Source organism: Delphinus delphis, chromosome 3 (assembly GCF_949987515.2).
Source record: "Delphinus delphis chromosome 3, mDelDel1.2, whole genome shotgun sequence".
NCBI lineage: Eukaryota > Metazoa > Chordata > Mammalia > Artiodactyla > Delphinidae > Delphinus > Delphinus delphis.
In genome coordinates, this window is record NC_082685.1 from 10,875,443 (window position 1) to 10,894,799 (window position 19,357).

Sequence of the window (19,357 nt, forward strand, 5' to 3'; positions counted from 1 at the left end):
CCTCTTCAGAAGAGGTGATCCTCGCCGAGGATGAGACCGACGGGGAGCAGAGGCATCCCTTTGATGGTAACTGCTCTGAACCTGGCTCCAGGGGTGGGGGTGGGTCCCAGGGGACACAGGAGGAGCCGAGGCTGGGGGGACAGGCTACTCCATTCTGAGGGGCTTCCAGGGAATGGATGTTCAGGGCCCAGGTATGCCAAGAACAAGCACAAGACCAGGTCAGGCTCAGGAAGATAATGGGAATGGTGGGAATCCGCTTCCTCGAGGAATTTCAGGACCTTAACATGGGGTTTCCCTTTCTTGCCTGCCCTTTCTGCTTTGACCATGTGCCCAGCTACTTCTGCTTTGACCATGTGCCCAGCTACTTCTGCTTTGTGCCTCCATTTTCCCCATCTGTCAAATGGGCATGATAATAATCATACCTACCTTAGTTGATTGTTCATGAGAATTATATTAATTATTGCAAATAGAATGCATAGGACAGCGTCTGGCTCGGGGTCAGCCCCACTTGTGTTCACTAAGTAAAATAAATAATAATAATTTCACCAATGGGAATTCCCTGGCAGTCCAGTGGTTAGGACTTGGCGCTTTCACTGCAGTGGCCCGGGTTCAATCCGTGGTTGGGGAACTAGGATCCCGCAAGCCACACAGCACAGCCAAAAATAAAATGAATTAAATTAAAAAGATAATAATAATAATTTCAGGGCTTCCCTGGTGGCGCAGTGGTTGAGAGTTCGCCTGCCGATGCAGGGAAAACGGGTTCGTGCCCCGGTCCGGGAAGATCCCACATGCCGCGGAGCGGCTGGGCCCGTGAGCCATGGCCGCTGAGCCTGCGCGTCCGGAGCCTGTGCTCCGCAACGGGAGAGGCCACAACAGTGATAGGCCCGCGTACTGCAAAAAAATAATAATAATAATTTCACCAAGAATCCAGCTTACTATTAAGGACAGTTGTCTCACATGTTAGAAAGCTGTCTAGACAGAGCAATGACTTTGGATTGAAGAGACCAGGAGTGAAAAGGAAGGAAAGGAGCTGGGGCCCTATCCCAGTAGGTTAGAAAATGGATTTTGTGGGGAGGGAAAGAGATTACCCTTGGGGGTGTCTAAATCACTTTATTGGAAGTATATGCCTGTACTCACTGTCCCCTGGCGAGCTCTTGGGGGTGGAGAATCTAAATAATGAGGAAGGGCTTCCACAGTCCCAGCCCACCTAGCAAGTGTGCTAAAGGGTAAGGGGTGGGCTGTTTTCATAGGAGTCACTACATATCCAATCCCAGGGCTCCTAGAGGGAAAATGATAGCTGAGAGCCCAGACTTCGAGTCAGACTGAACGGGACGTGGTTCTCATCTTTACCCCTTGGGCAAAGTCATGTAACCTCCCTAAGCCTCTGTCTCCACATCTGTGAAATGCGCACGCTCTTACTTTCCACCAAACCAGACCCCCACGCGGGTAAGGTCCAACCACACATAGAAAGTCCCTGGTAGAGCCCAGCACCCAAGGACACACTCAGTCGATGTCATTTTTGTGGCAAAAAGGGTAACGTCTTTTTCTCTTGCCATGTTTCCATTGTTGGAGCTCTGCGGAGAGCCACCATAAAGAAAAGCAAGACAGACCTGCTCAACCCCGAGGAAGCTGAGGACCAGCTGGCCGATATTGCCTCCGTGGGTAAGTCTTCCTGCTGCCGCCTGGCAGTCGTTTATTACTGATCGCCCTCGAGATGGAGTGTGAGAGCTTGGGGCACCGGGCTGCCTAGATCTGGGTCTTGATTCTGCTTCTTCCCACCTGTGTCCGGGGGCAGATGACATGATTATGAGAATAACAACAGAGCATGTCTTTGCATATTATTGGGAGGAGAAATAAAACTAAGTAATCTACATATAGGGACTCCCCCTGACAGTCCAGTGGTTAAGACTCCGCGCTTCCACTGCAGGGAGCACAGGTTCCATCCCCGGTCGGGGAACTAAGATCCCACATGCCGCGTGGCACGGCCAAATGAATAATAATAATCATCCACATGGCGCATTTAGAACAACATGTGGCAGAGAATAAGGTCCCCATGATATTGGCTAATATTATTATTCATTAATTATTTATGAATAATATTATTATTGTTCATTAGTTCTCATTGAGGGGCTACATTTATTAGGTGCCCAACTGTGAACAAGATAGAGACCAAATCCCCACCCATGTGGATCTTGCCGTCCAGGGCAGAAAATAGATATTAAACAGATCATTACACAAATAAACCTGTAATGATAACAGCGCTTCAGAGGAGATGCCCCGCGCTCAGCCTGCTCTGGAAGAGTGGAGTGTGGTCAGGGAGGGCTTCTCAGAGGAGGTGACCCTGACAATGAGAACTGAAGGGCGGGTAGGAGTTCACCATGGCAGTGACAGCAGAGAGAAGGCTGTGCTCAGGCTGTTGCTGTTGGTTATCTCCAAGGGCAGCGTTTGAGGTGGGAGAGGACATTGACTTCTTTCCTTGTCACCCCTCTTGTTTGAGACTGTGTTGCTTTCGATCTTTCCCAAGGAGACTCTACTATCTTTTGAAATGGGTTTTTTAAAATTCCGATTATGAAGGGAATTCCCTGGCAGTCCAGTGGTTAGGACTCTGCGCTTTCACTGCCCAGGGTATGGGTTCAATCCTTGGTGCAGGAACGAAGATCCCGAGAGCTGCATGAGTACAGCAAAAATAAAATAAAATAAAAATTCCAGTTATGAAGAGTGGGTGGGGGAGCTTCCAGGCAGAGGAAATAAGACAAGACTCTGAGGGGAGAAGGCATTAAGGCTGATGGGGTATATGGAGCATAGAGGCAAGGATGAGAGAAGGAGGGAGGGAGGAGGGAATTCAAAATATACACCTGTTTCTGGGACTTCCCTGGCGGTGCAGTGGTTAGGACTCGGCGCTTCCACTGCAGGGTGCACGGGTTCGATCTCCGGTCGGGGAGCTAAGATCCCACAAGCCTTGAGGCACGGCCAAAAAATAAAAATAAAAATATACGCGTGTTTCTAATCCCCAGGAACCAACTACTTCATACTCTGCTTTTCTCATTCACTTCTAGCTTATAAGCTTACTGCTGAGTTTCAAAATGATTTCCGTCACTGTCCCACACTCCAGAGGGTGGCTATACTATGGTTTGCTCAGCGTGGCTTTATTATATGGTGTTTGAGTTGTTTCCAATTTTTGCCCTTACGAGGAGCACTGCTGGGAACATTTACGTACAATGACTCCCCCCACCCTTTGGGTGGATTTCCTTGGGGATAATTATAGGATCAAAGATGTTAACAGGTTTTCAACTCATTATTCACAGAGCCATTCTGAGTTTCAAAAACACTGAACCCATTTATAAACCTGCCAAGTATTCAGACACTCACGGATTCTCCCACACCGGCCATTGCCTATTACCCGTTTAATTTCCTTTCCCAGATAAGTCGGTTTGTAATGATACCTTAAAGCTTGTTTTCATTTGCATTTTTAATTTCTAGCCCACACACTCTTTTCCTCGTAATGATGAACAAGTCCTATTTCCACTTGTGGATACATCTGTTTCTCTCCTTACAGCAAATTCAGGCATTGGCATGCCCCATCAATGCTCTGTGAATTTGATCCATTACATCTGTCCAACATCTTTTCCCCTTTAGGTTGCTTCCATTCTTCTAATCTGTTTTGTTATATTTTGATAGGCAAATATTTTTTGTCTATACCACATTTATTAAATGTCAGGCACTGAAAAAAATAGGGTACCCAAGGTCTCCTCTATGGATAAGATTGGGTACCTGTTCTTAATTAACAGGGAGATATTATTTTTCATCAGTCCTTCTAAAAAAGATGAAAAAGTGATACCACCCAGTGTTGGCAATGATGAGGAGAAGTGGGCATAGCCATATGCCATTGTCAGGAATGTAGGTTGCAGTGTTTGTGATGTATGGTTTGGCATTATTTAATTATTGATGTTTATATTCTTTGACCCAGAATTTCTGCTTCAAAACATTTCTTCACATATGCAAAAGATCTATGTACCAACCTCTTCTCAGCAGCACTGTTTCTGGCATTCAAAAAAGTAAAAACCAGAAACAACCTGTGTGCCCCCAAATAGGGAGATGGTTAAAGAAATTATAGTATTTATATACAATTGAATACTCTGCTGCCAGGAAAAAGAATGGAGTTGCTATGGCATGGAAAGATGTCTGAAATATATTTTTTGGTGAAAAAAAGCAAGTTGTACAACAAAATGTAAAATGTGTGGTCCCATTTTTAAAACAAAATTAAGAAGTGTGAGAGGTACTTAAAGATGTGGAAACTGGAGGGATTGCAAAGGATTTTCACTTTCTCCATGACATTGTTCCTGGAATGGATGGATTAGTGACAGGCATTACTTTTGAAATCAGAAAAGTAATTAGGTAAGTTTAAAGTTACTTAAAAGCAACAGAGACTAATTATAAGGAGTCTAATAGCTATACAAGGCAGGAAGGAATTTGTCTGGTGGAAAAGCAAAGAAAGCTTCGTGAAGGAGGTGTTTTTTAACTGGGCTTCACGTACGATGGGGAGAGTGTTATTAGTTCACTGGGGTCACCATAATAAAATAGCACAGACTGGGTGACTTCTTTTTTCAAAACAGAAACTTACTTTCTCATAGTCCTGGAGGCTGGAAGTCCAAGATCAAGGTGTTGGCAGAGTTGGTTTCTGGTGTGGCCTTTCTCCTTGGTTCATAGATGGTTGTTTTCCTCTGTATCTTCACGTGGTCTTTCCTCCATGTGTGTGGTCTTTCCTCCATGTGTGTCTGTGTCCTAATCTCCTCTTCTTATAAGGACGCCAGTCATAGAGGATTAAGGCCCACCTTAATGATCTCGTTTTAATTTAATTACCTCTTGAAAGGCCCTCTCTCCAAATACAGTCACATTCTGAGATCCTGGGGGCAGGGTGGGGGTTGGTTAGAACTTCAACATATGAATTTGTGGGACACGGTTCAGCTCCTAATGCCGGGGGGGGAGTGGGGATGATCCAGGAAGCCATGATAGATTCACAGAGGGTTTGTCTGTGGGAGACCCTGGGGCTCGAATTTGCGGCTGACATAAGAAAACTTGCTACTTGGAGAACCCAGATTCAAGGCTGACATTTGATAAATGTGTGATAAAAGGAAGATGATAAACCGAAGTTGAAAGCTGTCACACTGAATAAGTGCCAACGCTGTCCCATAGCACCTCTGTTAAGAAAGAAGGTGACTTTCAACTTTGTAGATGGATCCAAGACACAGGCCAGTGGCTTGTTCTCCCAGGACAGGTTTGCTCCAGGCAAACCCAGCTAAAGCCAGCTCCCTTGCCTGATAGATCAAAAACCCACAGGAAGGGGCCCCTGTGCTAGCAGGGGCTTCCTAAACAATCCTGAAAGAGACCTCTGAAATTCCAGGGTTCTGACAAGGAAATGCCTTTACCTTTATTTATTTACGTAAAATAATAATAATAATGTGTTTCAAAGTCAGGCAGGAACTGTGTAACATTTGCCCTCATGTTGTACCCTAGTAAATGCAGCTTTATGTAACTGATGATTCTACTGTGCTGTCAGCTCATTTGATAAACACATTACACAACGGTCTCGTGTAGAGTTGATCAACTGACTGTTGAAATATGGACCTTGAGTCATTGTTAGGAAGAACTGAGCCATGGATGGAATCTGCCATCACAACACAGGTTCTTTAGGAAAATCAGATTCCATTTAGATGGTTCTAAGGGTATAAGCTCAGTGGGGGCTGTATTCGTTTGCTAGGGCTGCTGTCACAGAGTACCACGAACTGGGTGGCTTAAAACAACAGAAGTGTATTCTCTCACAGCTCTGGAGGCCAGAAGTCCAAACGGAGATCAAGATGTTGGCAGGGCCGTGCTGCCTCTGAAGACTTTAGGGGAGAATCTGCCCCCACGCTTTTCTCTTCGCTTCTGGTGTTGTCGGCAATCCTGGGCTCTCTTTGGCTTTTACTTGCCTCACTCCAATTTCTGCCTCTGTCGTCACATGGTCTTTTCCTGTGTGTCTCCGTGTCTCTTCTCCTCTTATAAGGATACCAGTCATTGGATCTAGGGCTCACTCTAATCGAGTCTGACCTCATCTTAACTTGATGTCATCTCCAAAGACCCTATTTCCAACTAAAGTCATATTCACGGGTACCAGGGGTTAGGGACTTCCACACATCTCTTTGAAGGACAGTTCAACCCACAATTTGGGAAGCACCTATTTCAATTTAAACAGAGAAATTGAAGAGCCTATAAATTGCCCCAAATCCCAAGATTCAGCCTTGGTAGTGCCATACTGCTGTCCTCACCGTGGAACATTCCTGACTAGGACTGGTTGCCTCTGGCTCTTGACTCCTTGAATGTAGCTGATCTGAACTGAAATGTGCTTCATACTAACGCATTAGATTTGGAATACATAGTACAAAAAAAAAAAGAGTGTAAAATATCTCTTTAATATATTTCTATATCAATTCCACATTGAAATTGATATCTTAGATATATGGGGTTTCATAAAATAGCTTATTAAAATTATTTTTTAAATCTAAGGATTGCCTGCAATTACAGTTCCAGACCACAGAGGAAAAGTATAGACAAGAGTGTATAGAAAAAGGGAGCATGGGTCAGAGCAAGTACGAAATGCAATAAATAGAGGAGACAGTACAGAGCTGGCACACGGCCTGGCATGCAATAGGTGTTTAGTTAATATTCACTTTCCTCTCCATTCCTGTTGAGTGGGATGCCTATTGTGGGATGTGTCTCCAGGCCCTGTGATCAGGAAAGACTTCCTCCAGGCATTGGTATGTGAACGGGTCTTGATTTCAGCTCTTAGGGTTGTAGTAAGAGATTTTAATCTTACCAATAAGCATGATGTGTCAGCGTCATGCTAGGGGATATTAACTCATTGATTTCTCCCAACGGCCCTGTGAGGTGGAAGGCACTGGAGTCCCAGGATGCAAGGTGACTTGTCCGAGGTCATCTGCCCAAGGTCACTCGCCTGTTGGTGATGGAGCCGGGTTTCCATGTGGCTCCAGCAGGAGCTGGGGTAAGGGGCCTCCTGCCTGGTGTGATTGCCAAGGCTTGTGGATGCCTGTGGGTCTGGGCACATCTTTGGGAGCCATAAGGACCAGAAATGTCCCAACTGGGAAGGGGTGTGAAGAGCCACCCTAGGGTTCCCAGTGCCCATGGGGTCAGGCAGGTGATGGACATGAGGGGAGGATCCAGCCACTGGACCCGGCCAACTGCTGCTGGGCAGGAATGTGGTCCCTTCCTCACGGCCACATGTTCCAGGAGTGAGTGCAGCATGGTGGCCGAGAGCACAGGCTCTGAACTAACTCGACACTTCTTAGCCAGTTACTGGACTCCCCTCAGTCTCTGTTTGCTCAGGGTGTAAAATGGTGTTAATGACGGTCCCTACTTCCTAAGGTTGTGATGAGGAGCTTACCGTGTAACATGCATCCCCCGCAGTGCCTTCTAAATGTTCAAAACATGTCAGCTGTTATTTTCATTCATGAGAAGCTGAAATCCATATTTTTATGGAAAATCTCCCAGTTTTTAAATGTAGACCAGTAATTTTAAATTTCACAAACCCGGGATGAACCAGTATGGCCCCTGGGGTGCCAACTCCCAGCCTCTGTTTAGAATTCTGCTAATAGGAAGTGGCATCCTGAGAGATGTTTTACGTGTCCCATGCCTGGCTGGTGTGATGAGGTTGATGAAGTGGTTGATGGATGAACGTATAAATGAACAAATGAATGAATGGATGGGTGGATGGATGAACAAATGAATAATGGATGGGTGGATGGATGAATGAATGTGTGAATAAATGATGAATGAAGCAACAAATTGGTGAATTAATGGATGCACTAATGAATGGACAAATGATGAATGAATGAATGAATGAATTACATACCAATGAGTGAACAAATGAATGAATGCACAAATAAATGAACAAATGAGCACACTAATGAATAAATGAAAGAATGAATGAACCAATGAAGAACAATACACAAATGAATGAAATGGAAGATTTTCAAGAGGAAGTTTTGATTTTTTTTTTAATTTATTTTTGGCTGCATTGGGTCTTCGTTGCTGCGCGCAGGCTTTCTCTAGTTGCAGCGAGCAGGGGCTGCTCTTCGTTGTGGTGTGCGGGCTTCTCATCGCGGTGGCTTCTCTTGTTGCGGAGCACGGGCTCTAGGCACACGGGCTTCAGTAATTGTGGCGCACGGGCTTAGTTGCTCCACGGCATGTGGGATCTTCCCAGACCAGGGCTCGAACCTGTGTCCCCTGCATTGGCAGGCGGATTCTTTTCCACTGCGCCACCAGGGAAGTCCCACAAGAGGAGGTATTTTAGAAGGTAAAATCAATCTATCCAAAACTGAGCTCTGAACCTCCCTCCTATCCCTCCCGGGGCTCAGGCCAAAAACCTTGGCTTCTCCCTCTCTCTTCCACCCACACTTGGTCCATCAGCAAATGTCAAAATCTACCTTAAACAATACATCCCAAATCTGCCCACTCTTCTTCCTTCTCAGCCACTATGGAGTGGTAGCCCCATTATCATTTGCCTGGACTAGAGCCGTCACCTCCTCCCTGCTCCTGCCCTTGCCTTCCACAGTCTTTGCCCCCCACAGCAGCCAGGGGGCACCTGTGAACCCCAGTCAGCTCACGTCCCTCCTCTGCTCAAACCCTCCATGGCTCCCACCTCACTCAAAACAAAAGCCCAAGTTCTCCCCACAGCCCCCAAGGCCCTTCACAACCTGCCCAGTCTCCTCCCTGCCCTCACCTCTTCCCTTTTCCCACCTGAACCACTCCATGCCAGCCACACTGTTCTCTTTATGCTGCTCCCACAGTATGTCAGGCAGGCGCATTCCTGCCTCAGGGCCTTTGCACTTGCTATCTCCTCTGCGTAAGGTACCTAAGGTACTAAGGTAACTCAGGCCAACCCCTTTGCCTTAACCACTTGATTTAGTACTGCCACCTGCCCAGTGGTCCCTCCTGGGGGTCCCAGTCCCCTTATTTTGCTCTACTTTCTCTTTTTTCCAAAGCACTTTTCACCTTCCATCACACTATTTTTTTTAGTATTTATTTATTTATTTGGCTGTGCCAGGTCTTATTTGCAGCACGCAGGATCTTTAGTTGTGGCATGTGAACTCCTAGTTGCAGCATGTGGGATCTGGTTCCCTGATCAGGGAACATAGCCAGGCCCCCTGCATTGGGAGTGTGGAGCCTTAGCCACTGGACCACCAGGGAAGTCCCCCATCACACTATTAATTTACTATTGATTATAGTATGCTTGCTCTCCGTCTCCCCCGCTGGAGTATCAGTCCCAAGAGTGCAGGACTCTGTTAACGTGTATCTGGAACACCTGGGACAGAGCCTGGCACAGTAGGTACCTTGTAAATGCTTAGGAGCAAAAATATACATAGGCAGTGGGCACAGCTGGCTCATTCTTTGGTGATTATTTCTAAAGTGACATATCCATGGAAAACTAGGATCCTATCCACACCTCCTCCTGAAGGCTTTCCAAGTATGGTCCATGCAGTTCTGCTACCTGCCTCTGCACTGGGAGTCCTGAGCAGAGGCGCCTACCTTATCCCACCCTGTGGCATGACCCCCCAGAGTCATCAGACATGGCCAGGAGAGGAAGATACAGAAAGTTGGCTCCAGCGATGAAGAGCCATCAGCCTCCCCGTTGACATCCTGAGCAATCATTGGTTATTTCCAATACTGTTATTTTCAGGGGCATCCCCTTCTCATAAGCTCCATCTCTGGAAAGCTAAGCCCATAGGCCATGATGGTTCTCAGGGGCTTCCTTGCTTGGGAGGCGAATGGATTCCCTGGCCACAATCCGTGCCTGGGCCATGCATCGGCTAATTTCCTCTGCAGGAACACCTTGACATTCTCCATCCTTTCCCTGGCAGGGTCTCCCTTCGCCCGAGCCAGCATTAAAAGTGCCAAGCTGGAGAACTCAACCTTTTTTCACAAAAAGGAGAGGAGGATGCGTTTCTACATCCGCCGCATGGTCAAAACTCAGGCCTTCTACTGGACTGTGCTCAGTCTGGTAGCCCTCAACACGCTGTGTGTCGCTATCGTTCATTACAACCAGCCCGAGTGGCTCTCCGACTTCCTCTGTGAGTACCTCCTGGCCCCACCCCCACTGGCTCCCTGATCCCTTCCTCACACCCTTTTTCCAGTTCTCTTTCTCTGATGGTATGTGTTCCTTCTTTGGTCCTCATTGACTTTGTCCTTTCATTTGGCCATGTCTACCACTCAACTTGGGGCTGATGTTGCTGCTGCAACCATGACAGAACCCTGTTTCTTTGGGCCTGAGCTGGACGCTGGACTTTAGGCCACCAGAGACTTCCATGATCACTTTCTAAGAAAGGCACATAGGGGTGCATTGGAAGAGAGACAGAGAGAGTCGGAGACTGCAAGACAGCCAGATAGAGACAGAAACATACATGTGATTTCTAGGTGCATCTCTGGGAATCAAATAATTTATGGTTGAGAGATGGGGGCACATTAGAGATAAAAAAAGTGACCTGTGTGTTGTACCCATTTTCTATTCTCATTTCTGACTCTCTGCTTCTTCCCTTTTCTTTCAAACCTTCTGCTTCTTTCCCCTTTCATCTCCTGTCCTTTTTGACTTCCTTATGTCTGGGATTCATTCCTAGAAGATACTCTCTAACAAATGTGAAAACATCTTGCTCCCTCAGTGAGTACCAGGACTTCCAAGGCTTTGCCCTTCTGGGCCTATTCCCAGATTTCAGGAATTAATATGAGATAGTATCAAAACTGATGACCAGGTTGGGGGAAAAGAAGCAGTGAAAGGTGGGGAGACCTCTGAGCGGGATTTAAAAAGTAAAGAGGTCTTAGGAATCAACAAGAGTAATGGCTGGACAGTAAGGAAGGCAAGTGGATACCTTGGCTCTGGCTTATGGGTCCCGAATGAGGACTCCCCAAAACCTGTTTTCCTGCTGGCTGCCCTCCTCCTACATCTACTGGCTTGTCTGACTTAGGTCTGTAGATTCTCTACCCTTCTGACCTGGTTCAGATTAACCCAGACAACCGTTGGAGAAGTTGAGTCTTCAGCCTAGAGAGGCCTGGGAGCCTGGTCCATGTCATTGTCTCCTTGTAACCCTCATTGTTCCCAGTCACGTTGGCTGAACGCCCCCCACCCCAGGACATTCCCCAGGGGCCAGTTCTCCTTCCGAGAGCCCTGACCTAGTTCCAACCTTAGTAATTGCATTTAGTCCCCCTGGAGTCACTTATAAATGAGGACTATTTACTTTTTGTCTTAACCTCCTCTGATAGCCTATTTTTAATCTCCCATATTCTCCCCACTAATCACCTTGCTCTGTCTGTCCTGGTTCAGGAACAGGGGGTTGGGACTTCCTGCCTGGGGCCTCTGTGTCTGTAAACGTCCTTTAATTATCAATTTCCAGTTGAGAAAACTGCAACACAGAGAGGTTAAGCAACTTGCCCAGAGTCACACAGCTAGTTAGTGATGTAGCCAGGATTTGAACCCAGAGTCCAAGCTATATCTGATGATACATCCCTGCCCTGATTACCAGGTAACCTGGGTTCTTGATGCCTGCCCTGCCCCTAACTCTCCATGTGACCTTGGACAAGCTCTTACCATTGTCCATCAATTAAACACATCTTCAATTATAAGGCACTCTTTTATTTTTATTTTATGTGCCACTAAGAAATAAAACAATGCTGCCGTCTAAACTAGGACATGCCAATTTTAAGATACACCCCAGTTTCGGAGATGTCAAAATGTGAACAAAAATATGTGTCTTGGAATCAGTGAAGTGTAGTTGTTTCTCTGGGTCTCAAATTCCTCTTCTGTACTTGGTGGAAATTGGATTTGATGACCCTGTAAGTTCTTCCAGATCCCCTAGTGCTACAGATAAGTAATTCTCTCAGGTCTTGTGCATCACCAGCTATCATATTTCCATGGTAACTGGGGAACAAGTATCTTGGAAACTCTTAAGTTGTCCCAGAGTTTCTTCTGGTGGTTTTTGGAATACACCAGATGTTATGGACAGATTTCCCTTGCTGACATTTTGGTCTCAGGGGCCCTGGAGACCCTAGAGTTTCCCTCAGACACTAGGAGCTCCCTGGAGTCCTAAAACTAAGGGAAAGTTTCCATCAGGAATGAGTGGGAAAGACCTTAACAGTCAGTTCAAACCACCTCTTAAAAGAATGATATAACAGGGAATTCCCTGGTGGTCCAGTGGTTAGGACTCTGCGGTTTCACTGCCGAGGGCCCGGGTTCAACGCCTGATTGGGGAGCTAAGATCCCACAAGCTGCACAGTACAGCCAAAAAAAAAGAAAAAGAAGGTAAAATCACAAAGAACTAGAAAAAAATCTTACACCACTAAAAAAAAAGAATGATATAACAAATACCCTTGACCTTCAAACAGAGTTAGCTATGTGACCAAAGTGGAATTCTTGGAGGTTTGGGTCCTCTGTCTTCCCTTTCTGTATGCTTTCCTCCCCTCAGAATTCCTCCTTACCTCTCCTTCCCCTCCAGTAGGTGACTATTCATGCCCTTCCTGACCCCTCAACTTCCTACCCCACCAAGAAAGCCGTCTCAGAAAAGGGACTGCTATTAAACATTTCTTTGCTGGAGCAAACCAATAACCATGAGTTACCTCTCCCCAGGGTATTTGCACCATTATGCTTTCTCACCAAAAAACCAAAAGGCTTTGTCTTGCCTCACGACTTTCAGACATCAGCAAGACAGGATTTCCAAGGGACGTAAATGAGTTTTCAAGGTTCAGAGAAAAGCCATGCCTTAGGTTAGTTGCCTGTGGCCTCCAACTAAGTCGCCAACACAAGGATGACAAATAGGACACTGTCATGATTTCTGTTTCTCTTATTCCTTTGGAAGTCAGACATATAAAAGTGGTTTAGTCATAATTCTTAGATTACAACATGCTGGCATCATGGAACCACTTTGTTAGTTATCCAATTAGTCAGTTAGCTGTTAGTCAGTTAGTTAATTCATTCATTTATTCATTTTAAAAACATAGTAAGATGCATAAAATAAACAACAAAGACCTACTGTATAACACAGGGAACTATATTCAATATCTTGTAATAACCCATAATGGAAAAGAATATGAAAAAGAATATATATATATGTATATATAACTAAATCACTTTGCTGTATACCTGAAACATTATAAATCAACTATACTTCAATTTAAATTTTTTTTAATTAATTAATTAACTTTTTAAAAAAATATATAGTAAGCACCCAGGAACCCACCAGCCAGGGTTGCAATTAACAGGAATGTCAGAGCCATCTGGAACCTCCCCTCCACAGATCTAACCTCCTCTGTTTTCCCCCCTCTCCCTTCTAGACTATGCAGAATTCATTTTCTTAGGACTCTTTATGTCCGAAATGTTTATAAAAATGTACGGGCTTGGGACGCGGCCTTACTTCCACTCTTCCTTCAACTGTTTTGATTGTGGGGTAAGTGGTCTGGTTTCTAAGGATTTCAGTTCTCCAGCTCTAGCTTAGAATGGCTGACCCCTGGGGACATCCAAAAGAGAGAAGTAGGATCACCCCTGGATATGAGAGACTCTGCTGAATGCAAAAGGAATGAAAGGACAATCCCAGCTTCAGCAAGGATACAGAGCCCCTAGAGCCCTCCTCGACCACTGCTAGTGGGAGGGGAAATTTGTGGACCCTTTTTGGAAAGTAGGATTGACCTGGCGATTCCACGGCTAGGGATTCACCCTAGAGAAACTCACACAGATGCCCAGGAGACACATACAAGAATGTCCTGAGCAGCCTCGCTAGTCCCAGACCAAACGACCCAAATATTCCTTTGCAATAGAGTGGATACAGTTGTGGCCTAGCCACATCATGAAATTCTCTGCACCAATGAGAGGCAAGCAAAAACAGCCACACCCATCAGCTACATAATACTGCACGGAAGGAAGCAAGGCACTGACAAAACCAGTCCATACGGCATGATTCTGCTCGTGAAAGTTCAGATGGGTGAAACTAAGCTATACGGATTACGGAGGATCCTTGAGTGCTTTCAAAAGGCAGAGACCTCGAAAACACGATGATAAGCGAAAGAAGCCAGACATAAAATAAAAGGTCACATATTACATAATTCCATTTATAGGAAATGTCCAGAACAGGCAAATCTCCAGTGACAGGAAGTAGATTAGTGGTTGCCAGGGGCTGGGAAGAGGGGGATGGGAAGTGGCTGCTAATGGGTCCGGGGTCTTCTTGGGGGGTGATGGAAATGTTTCGGAACTAGAGGGGGGGTGATGGTTATACAACATGGTGAATGTACTAAAGGCCACTGCATTGTGCCCTATTTGGAGTTAACCTTTCTGGTTAATTTTATGTTATGTGAATTCCGCCTCAATTTTTTAAATGCAAATGGTTAAAGGAAACGGTTAGCATAAAATTCAAGGAGGTGGCTAATGTCTAGGGGTCCCTGGAGGCTTTCAGGCTGCTGACATGTCTTATTTCTCGACATAGGTGGTGGTTTCATGGGCATTCGCTTTGTAATTATGTGTGTCATGAATTCTTTGTGCTCATCGGCTCTTAATAAGTTAAAAAAGAGAAGGGATGAGAGGGGTCTGAGACCCTCACCCTGATTCTGTTTGAGGGTGGGAGTTGGATCAGGTTCCTGCAAGGTTCAGACCCAGGGCACGTTTGCAAGGAGCCTGGACGTAAGACGGGGTCCTCTGTTCTAGGTCATCATCGGAAGCATCTTTGAGGTCATCTGGGCCGTCATAAAACCCGGCACATCCTTTGGAATCAGTGTGTTACGAGCCCTCAGGTTATTGCGTATTTTCAAAGTCACAAAGTAAGTCTTTGGGGTTCCCTGGCATCCCGATGGGAATGGGGGTGGGGGCCAGGGTGGGGCCACCTCCACCATGTTGGGAAGGTGGGCTTAGCTGCTGCCGCCCTGGCCCAACCTGACCCCCACCCCCCCCCCAAACCCTGGCCTCTGTTGGCAGGTACTGGGCATCTCTCAGGAACCTGGTCGTCTCTCTTCTCAACTCCATGAAATCCATCATCAGCCTGTTGTTCCTCCTTTTCCTGTTCATCGTCGTCTTTGCCCTTCTGGGAATGCAACTCTTTGGTGGACAGTGAGTGCTCAGCGGATTCTCCGACGTCTGCTTCCCTGGGGTCCAGCCCAGGGCCTCCCAGCCCCAGGCACCTTGCTCAGTGCCTCCAGAGACCCAGGCCCACCTGCATCACACAGTCTTCCCTCCTCGTGGCCTGGATGCCCAGTGCACTCACCCAGATGGGCGGGGCCCGGGGTACCACGCAGGGTGTCCTTTTAGGGGACAGAGATACTGCCCTGGATACAAGGTACTGAGCCAAGCCCTCAGGACACCTGAGGTGGGACCAACATGAAATGTCTGTGTCCTCTCTGCAGGTTTAATTTTGATGAAGGGACTCCTCCTACCAACTTCGACACCTTTCCAGCAGCAATAATGACGGTATTTCAGGTACAACCTTCAGCCAGCCCCATGAATGCAGGGACATACAGGGAAGCACCAGAGTTCGTCAGGAGGCAGAGGGAGCGGGGAACGTGGGCAGGAGCCTTTATTGTGGTTTCCACAGGAAGAAATGGGCAAGGCACGTTAAGCAGGCTTAGGATTGGCTAGTTTAAATCATTTCATCAGGCCCTGGAGCTGTCCTGAGTTGTCTGGTACCTGACCCTGGGCTGATTCTGACAGGAGAAGGTTGGCCCTGATTGTAAGAGCCCAGTAGTGGAGGTGGTTGGGAGTGTGGGCTCTGAATTGGCAAGGTGGTTTGAAAAGCACATTCACAGGCAAGGTGGTTACTATCTCTAAGAATTAGCTCGTCCTGACTCCCTCCAGGGTCAATAAGGCCTCCCACATATGTCAAAGCATCAGAACATAGAAAGTAATAGACATGGATAATACACCATCCTCCCCCAGATTGGAAGACACCCCGATCCCATATTCCAAGGCAAACAGATTGACCCTGGGTGGTCTCCCCAAACCAATTTCTGTACCCATGTAGGCACATACCCTGAGGTTTGGAACTGGCCTAGCTGGGACTTCCAGAGTCTTTCCATGTGGGTTCTGTCTCTTTAGGGGACAGAGAGTTTATGGAAAATGTGACTTCACTCCTCTCTTCTCCTGGGGGAGAGGTAATTTCTAAATGAGACCCCTAGACAGGGGCTTGGAAAGGGAAGCCATCCATAAAGTTCTGAGCCCTCATATAAATGATTATTAATAGTAATCACCATCTATATATCTTCAGCACAAGGGTTCTTGCCCAAGAGGGAGTCTGTCCCCCAAGGTCACCTAGTAGTATCTGAAAACATTTTGGGTTGTCACAGCTGGGGGTGTGGGGGCATGTTACTGGCATCTAATGGGTAGAGGCCAAGGATGCCGGTCAACACCCTACAGTGCACAGGACGGGAGGAAGTCCGAAATGTCAGTAGTACCAAGGCTAAAAAACCCTGCATTAACAGATTAATGTTTTGGGAGTTCTTTCACATTTACTTTATCCTCATGGAAATAATACAAAGGAGGGAAGTTGGATATTTTTTAACAATTGTGTGGATGCTACATACATAGCCCTTCCCATATGCATCTGCACAACTTCTGTTTGCCAACACCTGTGTCCCTTTACCTGAGGCTTCCTCTGGTCACCAGTACCACCACCATCACCACCCCCAGACACAGCAGTCCAGAAGTACCAGTGAATATATGGCAAGAGAAATTTATTTCTCACAGTTCTGGAGGCTGGAGGTCCACAATCAGGGTGCATGCAGGGTTGGTTCCTGGTGAGGACTCTCTTCCTGGCTTGCAGACAGCCACCTTCTCACTTCTCTCTCACATGGCAGGGAGAGAGAGAGAGAGACCAAGTTCTCTGGTGTCTTTTCTTATAAAGGCACTAATCCCCTCATGAGGCCCCACTGTCATGTCTTCGTCTAATCCTAATTCCCTCCCATCTCCAAATACCATCACACAAGGGTTTAGAGCTTCAACATATGAATTTAGGGAGTACAACTCAGCCTATAGCAAAATCCCCTTATCACATCAGGGAAGATGGAGTTACAGAAAGATTGTGACTCCTGCAGGGTCACTTTTTCCTAGAACAGGCTGAGAGCCCCTCAATGCAGGGACAGCCCTTTCCTCTTGCAAACAGATGAGACCCTCCCCACCCAGAGACAAGGGCCAAGGAGGGGCCCACACGGCAGGTTCCGGCTCCACAGCTGCATCTCCGAGGGGCCCAAGGTTGAGAGGGGGTTGGCTGTGTGTTTCTCCCTCCCCTTTCAGATCCTGACGGGCGAAGACTGGAATGAGGTCATGTACGACGGCATCAAGTCTCAGGGGGGTGTGCAGGGCGGCATGGTGTTCTCCATCTACTTCATCGTGCTGACGCTCTTTGGGAACTGTATCCTCTGTGTGGGGAAATGGGGACGTGCCCGGGCCTCAGGGAGAGCAGATTGGGGGGCACAAGGGGAGGAATTCAGGAGTCCCAGATATCAAGGTCCAAGTGGCGATGCTTTCCCTGACTCCGACGTTTGCAGACACCCTCCTGAACGTGTTCTTGGCCATCGCAGTGGATAATTTGGCCAACGCCCAGGAGCTCACCAAGGTGGAGTTGGTGGGAGAATGTTGCTGTGGCAAAGTTACCACCTGCTCATGGCAGATCAGGACCGTGCCAGGTGGGGGTAGGGGCTAGGGTCAGAGCTTACGCCCTGGATGCACTGTACCAGGGAGAAAGTGCCTCCTCCCCCACCCCCAAAATAGACGGTCCATAATAAAGTGGATTCTACAGCAAAGGAGGGGGGCTCAGGCAGCAGAGTTTCTACAGGAAACAGAAGGCAAACTCCACCAGAGTGCCCATTTGTAAGGAGTGGGCAGTGTCAAGGGACTTCCAAGGAATGCGGCAGCCTCTAGGATAGCAGGCACTAAACCCGAAAGGAGGGGACAGATGGAGAATAACCCAGACAAGGTCCTGAGGTTCAGTGTGTGTCCCTGTGAGCTTGGGAGTTGGCTGGACTTCATTGCTGAGTGGTAGCAGTAAAGAATTATATGTGCTCATGGTTCCAGGCATTGCTGTTATCTCCGTTTTGCGGAAGGGGGAACTGAGGCTCAGAAAGGCAAAATCCCTGGCCTCTGATGGGAGGATAATATCTGCTACCGTTTAGAGCATCATGCTATGCATGCCAGGGGCTCAGTACAGTTCTTGACACACAGGAAGTGCTCGATAGAGGGAGCCTTTGTAAGTCACTTGGCATGAGCAGGCACCTGGACCTAGAGCCCGCATTTTGCAGAGCTGGTAAAGGGAAGGCTAGGATTCGAACGCAGACTTGGCAAGTTCCAGAACCTAAGTTGTCTACCCACACGCCCTGCCGGCTTTCATTTGAGCCCCCGCTGAGCAGGTAATGATAAAAATAAAAATAACAACAACCAAGGAAAATGTGATTGCCCCTCTTGTATGCCAGACACCAGAAAGCATAAGAGATAGGGAGTTACTGCTATGCTCATTTCACAGATGGGAAAACTGGGGCCCGGAGGGTTGTGACCTTACCACATATCTAGGAACTGAAAGAGCAGAGGTGTGACCCCTCAAAGAACAGAAAAGAGAGAAGAGTACGGGAAATGAGATCAGAAGGGAATTGGGGGGATGGGTGGTGAGAACCATCCATGGGAGGAGAAGTCCAGTTTTCATCCATGGTCAGTGATATTGGATTATCTGGACAAAACCTGGTGCCAGATGCCCCGTAGGGCAGCCTTCAACTCCCTGGGACTCAGGTCCACCTCAGCCAGTCACAGAGGGGGCAATATTGCTTTCAGTAACACAGCTCACACCCCTGGGATAGCCCACACGCAGAGCAGCTGGGAACGGTTGTACAGGTTGTGCACTGCACGAAGGAAGCTGGGCACCTTTTTGCAATTTAACAAAGGCATCTTAGGAGCTAGCGGTCGTCTGACCTAAGCCTTTCGCCAGCAGCCTCATCACATTAAAAGAATGTGTGCAGAATCATTCAGTCTAGGAGGTCCAGGCCTGGGACCTGCCTCAGCTTCACAGCCCCATCCCCAGTGCCACGAGGTGTTCAGGCCATGTTCAGGGAACTGAACTGAACCTAGCAGACTTTGCCAACCCTCCATCTGCCAGCCTTGGCAGGAGGGAGAGAGACTTTCCTGGGCCCAGTTCCGACTGGGGGAAACGGAAGTCTCTGCCACCCCAAGCACACAGCCACAGTCCTGACCACCACGGAGCTGGCTGGCGTCAGTGCTTCAGGGGCTGTTCCAGCCATGATCTCATCCAGGTTCCAAGACCCCATCCTCAAGGGCCATCATGGGGGAGGAGATACCTCA

At 47.4% G+C, this 19,357-nt stretch overlaps 1 protein-coding gene across 2 annotated transcripts in view; it reads left to right on the forward strand.

Moving 5' to 3' along the window:
- The window catches only part of CACNA1A (calcium voltage-gated channel subunit alpha1 A), a 237,288-nt gene that overhangs the window by 135,529 nt on the left and 82,402 nt on the right, over nucleotides 1-19,357 (forward strand). Inside the window, exons 9-17 of one of the 2 annotated variants that reach the window (XM_060007880.1) lie at nucleotides 10-66; nucleotides 1,573-1,662; nucleotides 9,915-10,124; nucleotides 13,372-13,484; nucleotides 14,732-14,844; nucleotides 14,999-15,130; nucleotides 15,424-15,496; nucleotides 17,306-17,423; nucleotides 17,560-17,627. In XM_060007880.1, coding sequence (XP_059863863.1) covers nucleotides 10-66; nucleotides 1,573-1,662; nucleotides 9,915-10,124; nucleotides 13,372-13,484; nucleotides 14,732-14,844; nucleotides 14,999-15,130; nucleotides 15,424-15,496; nucleotides 17,306-17,423; nucleotides 17,560-17,627 — 974 coding nt within the window. Of the gene's footprint in view, nucleotides 1-9; nucleotides 67-1,564; nucleotides 1,663-9,914; nucleotides 10,125-13,371; nucleotides 13,485-14,731; nucleotides 14,845-14,998; nucleotides 15,131-15,423; nucleotides 15,497-17,305; nucleotides 17,424-17,559; nucleotides 17,628-19,357 lie in introns of both variants that reach the window. The other variant, XM_060007879.1, reaches the window with a different exon arrangement.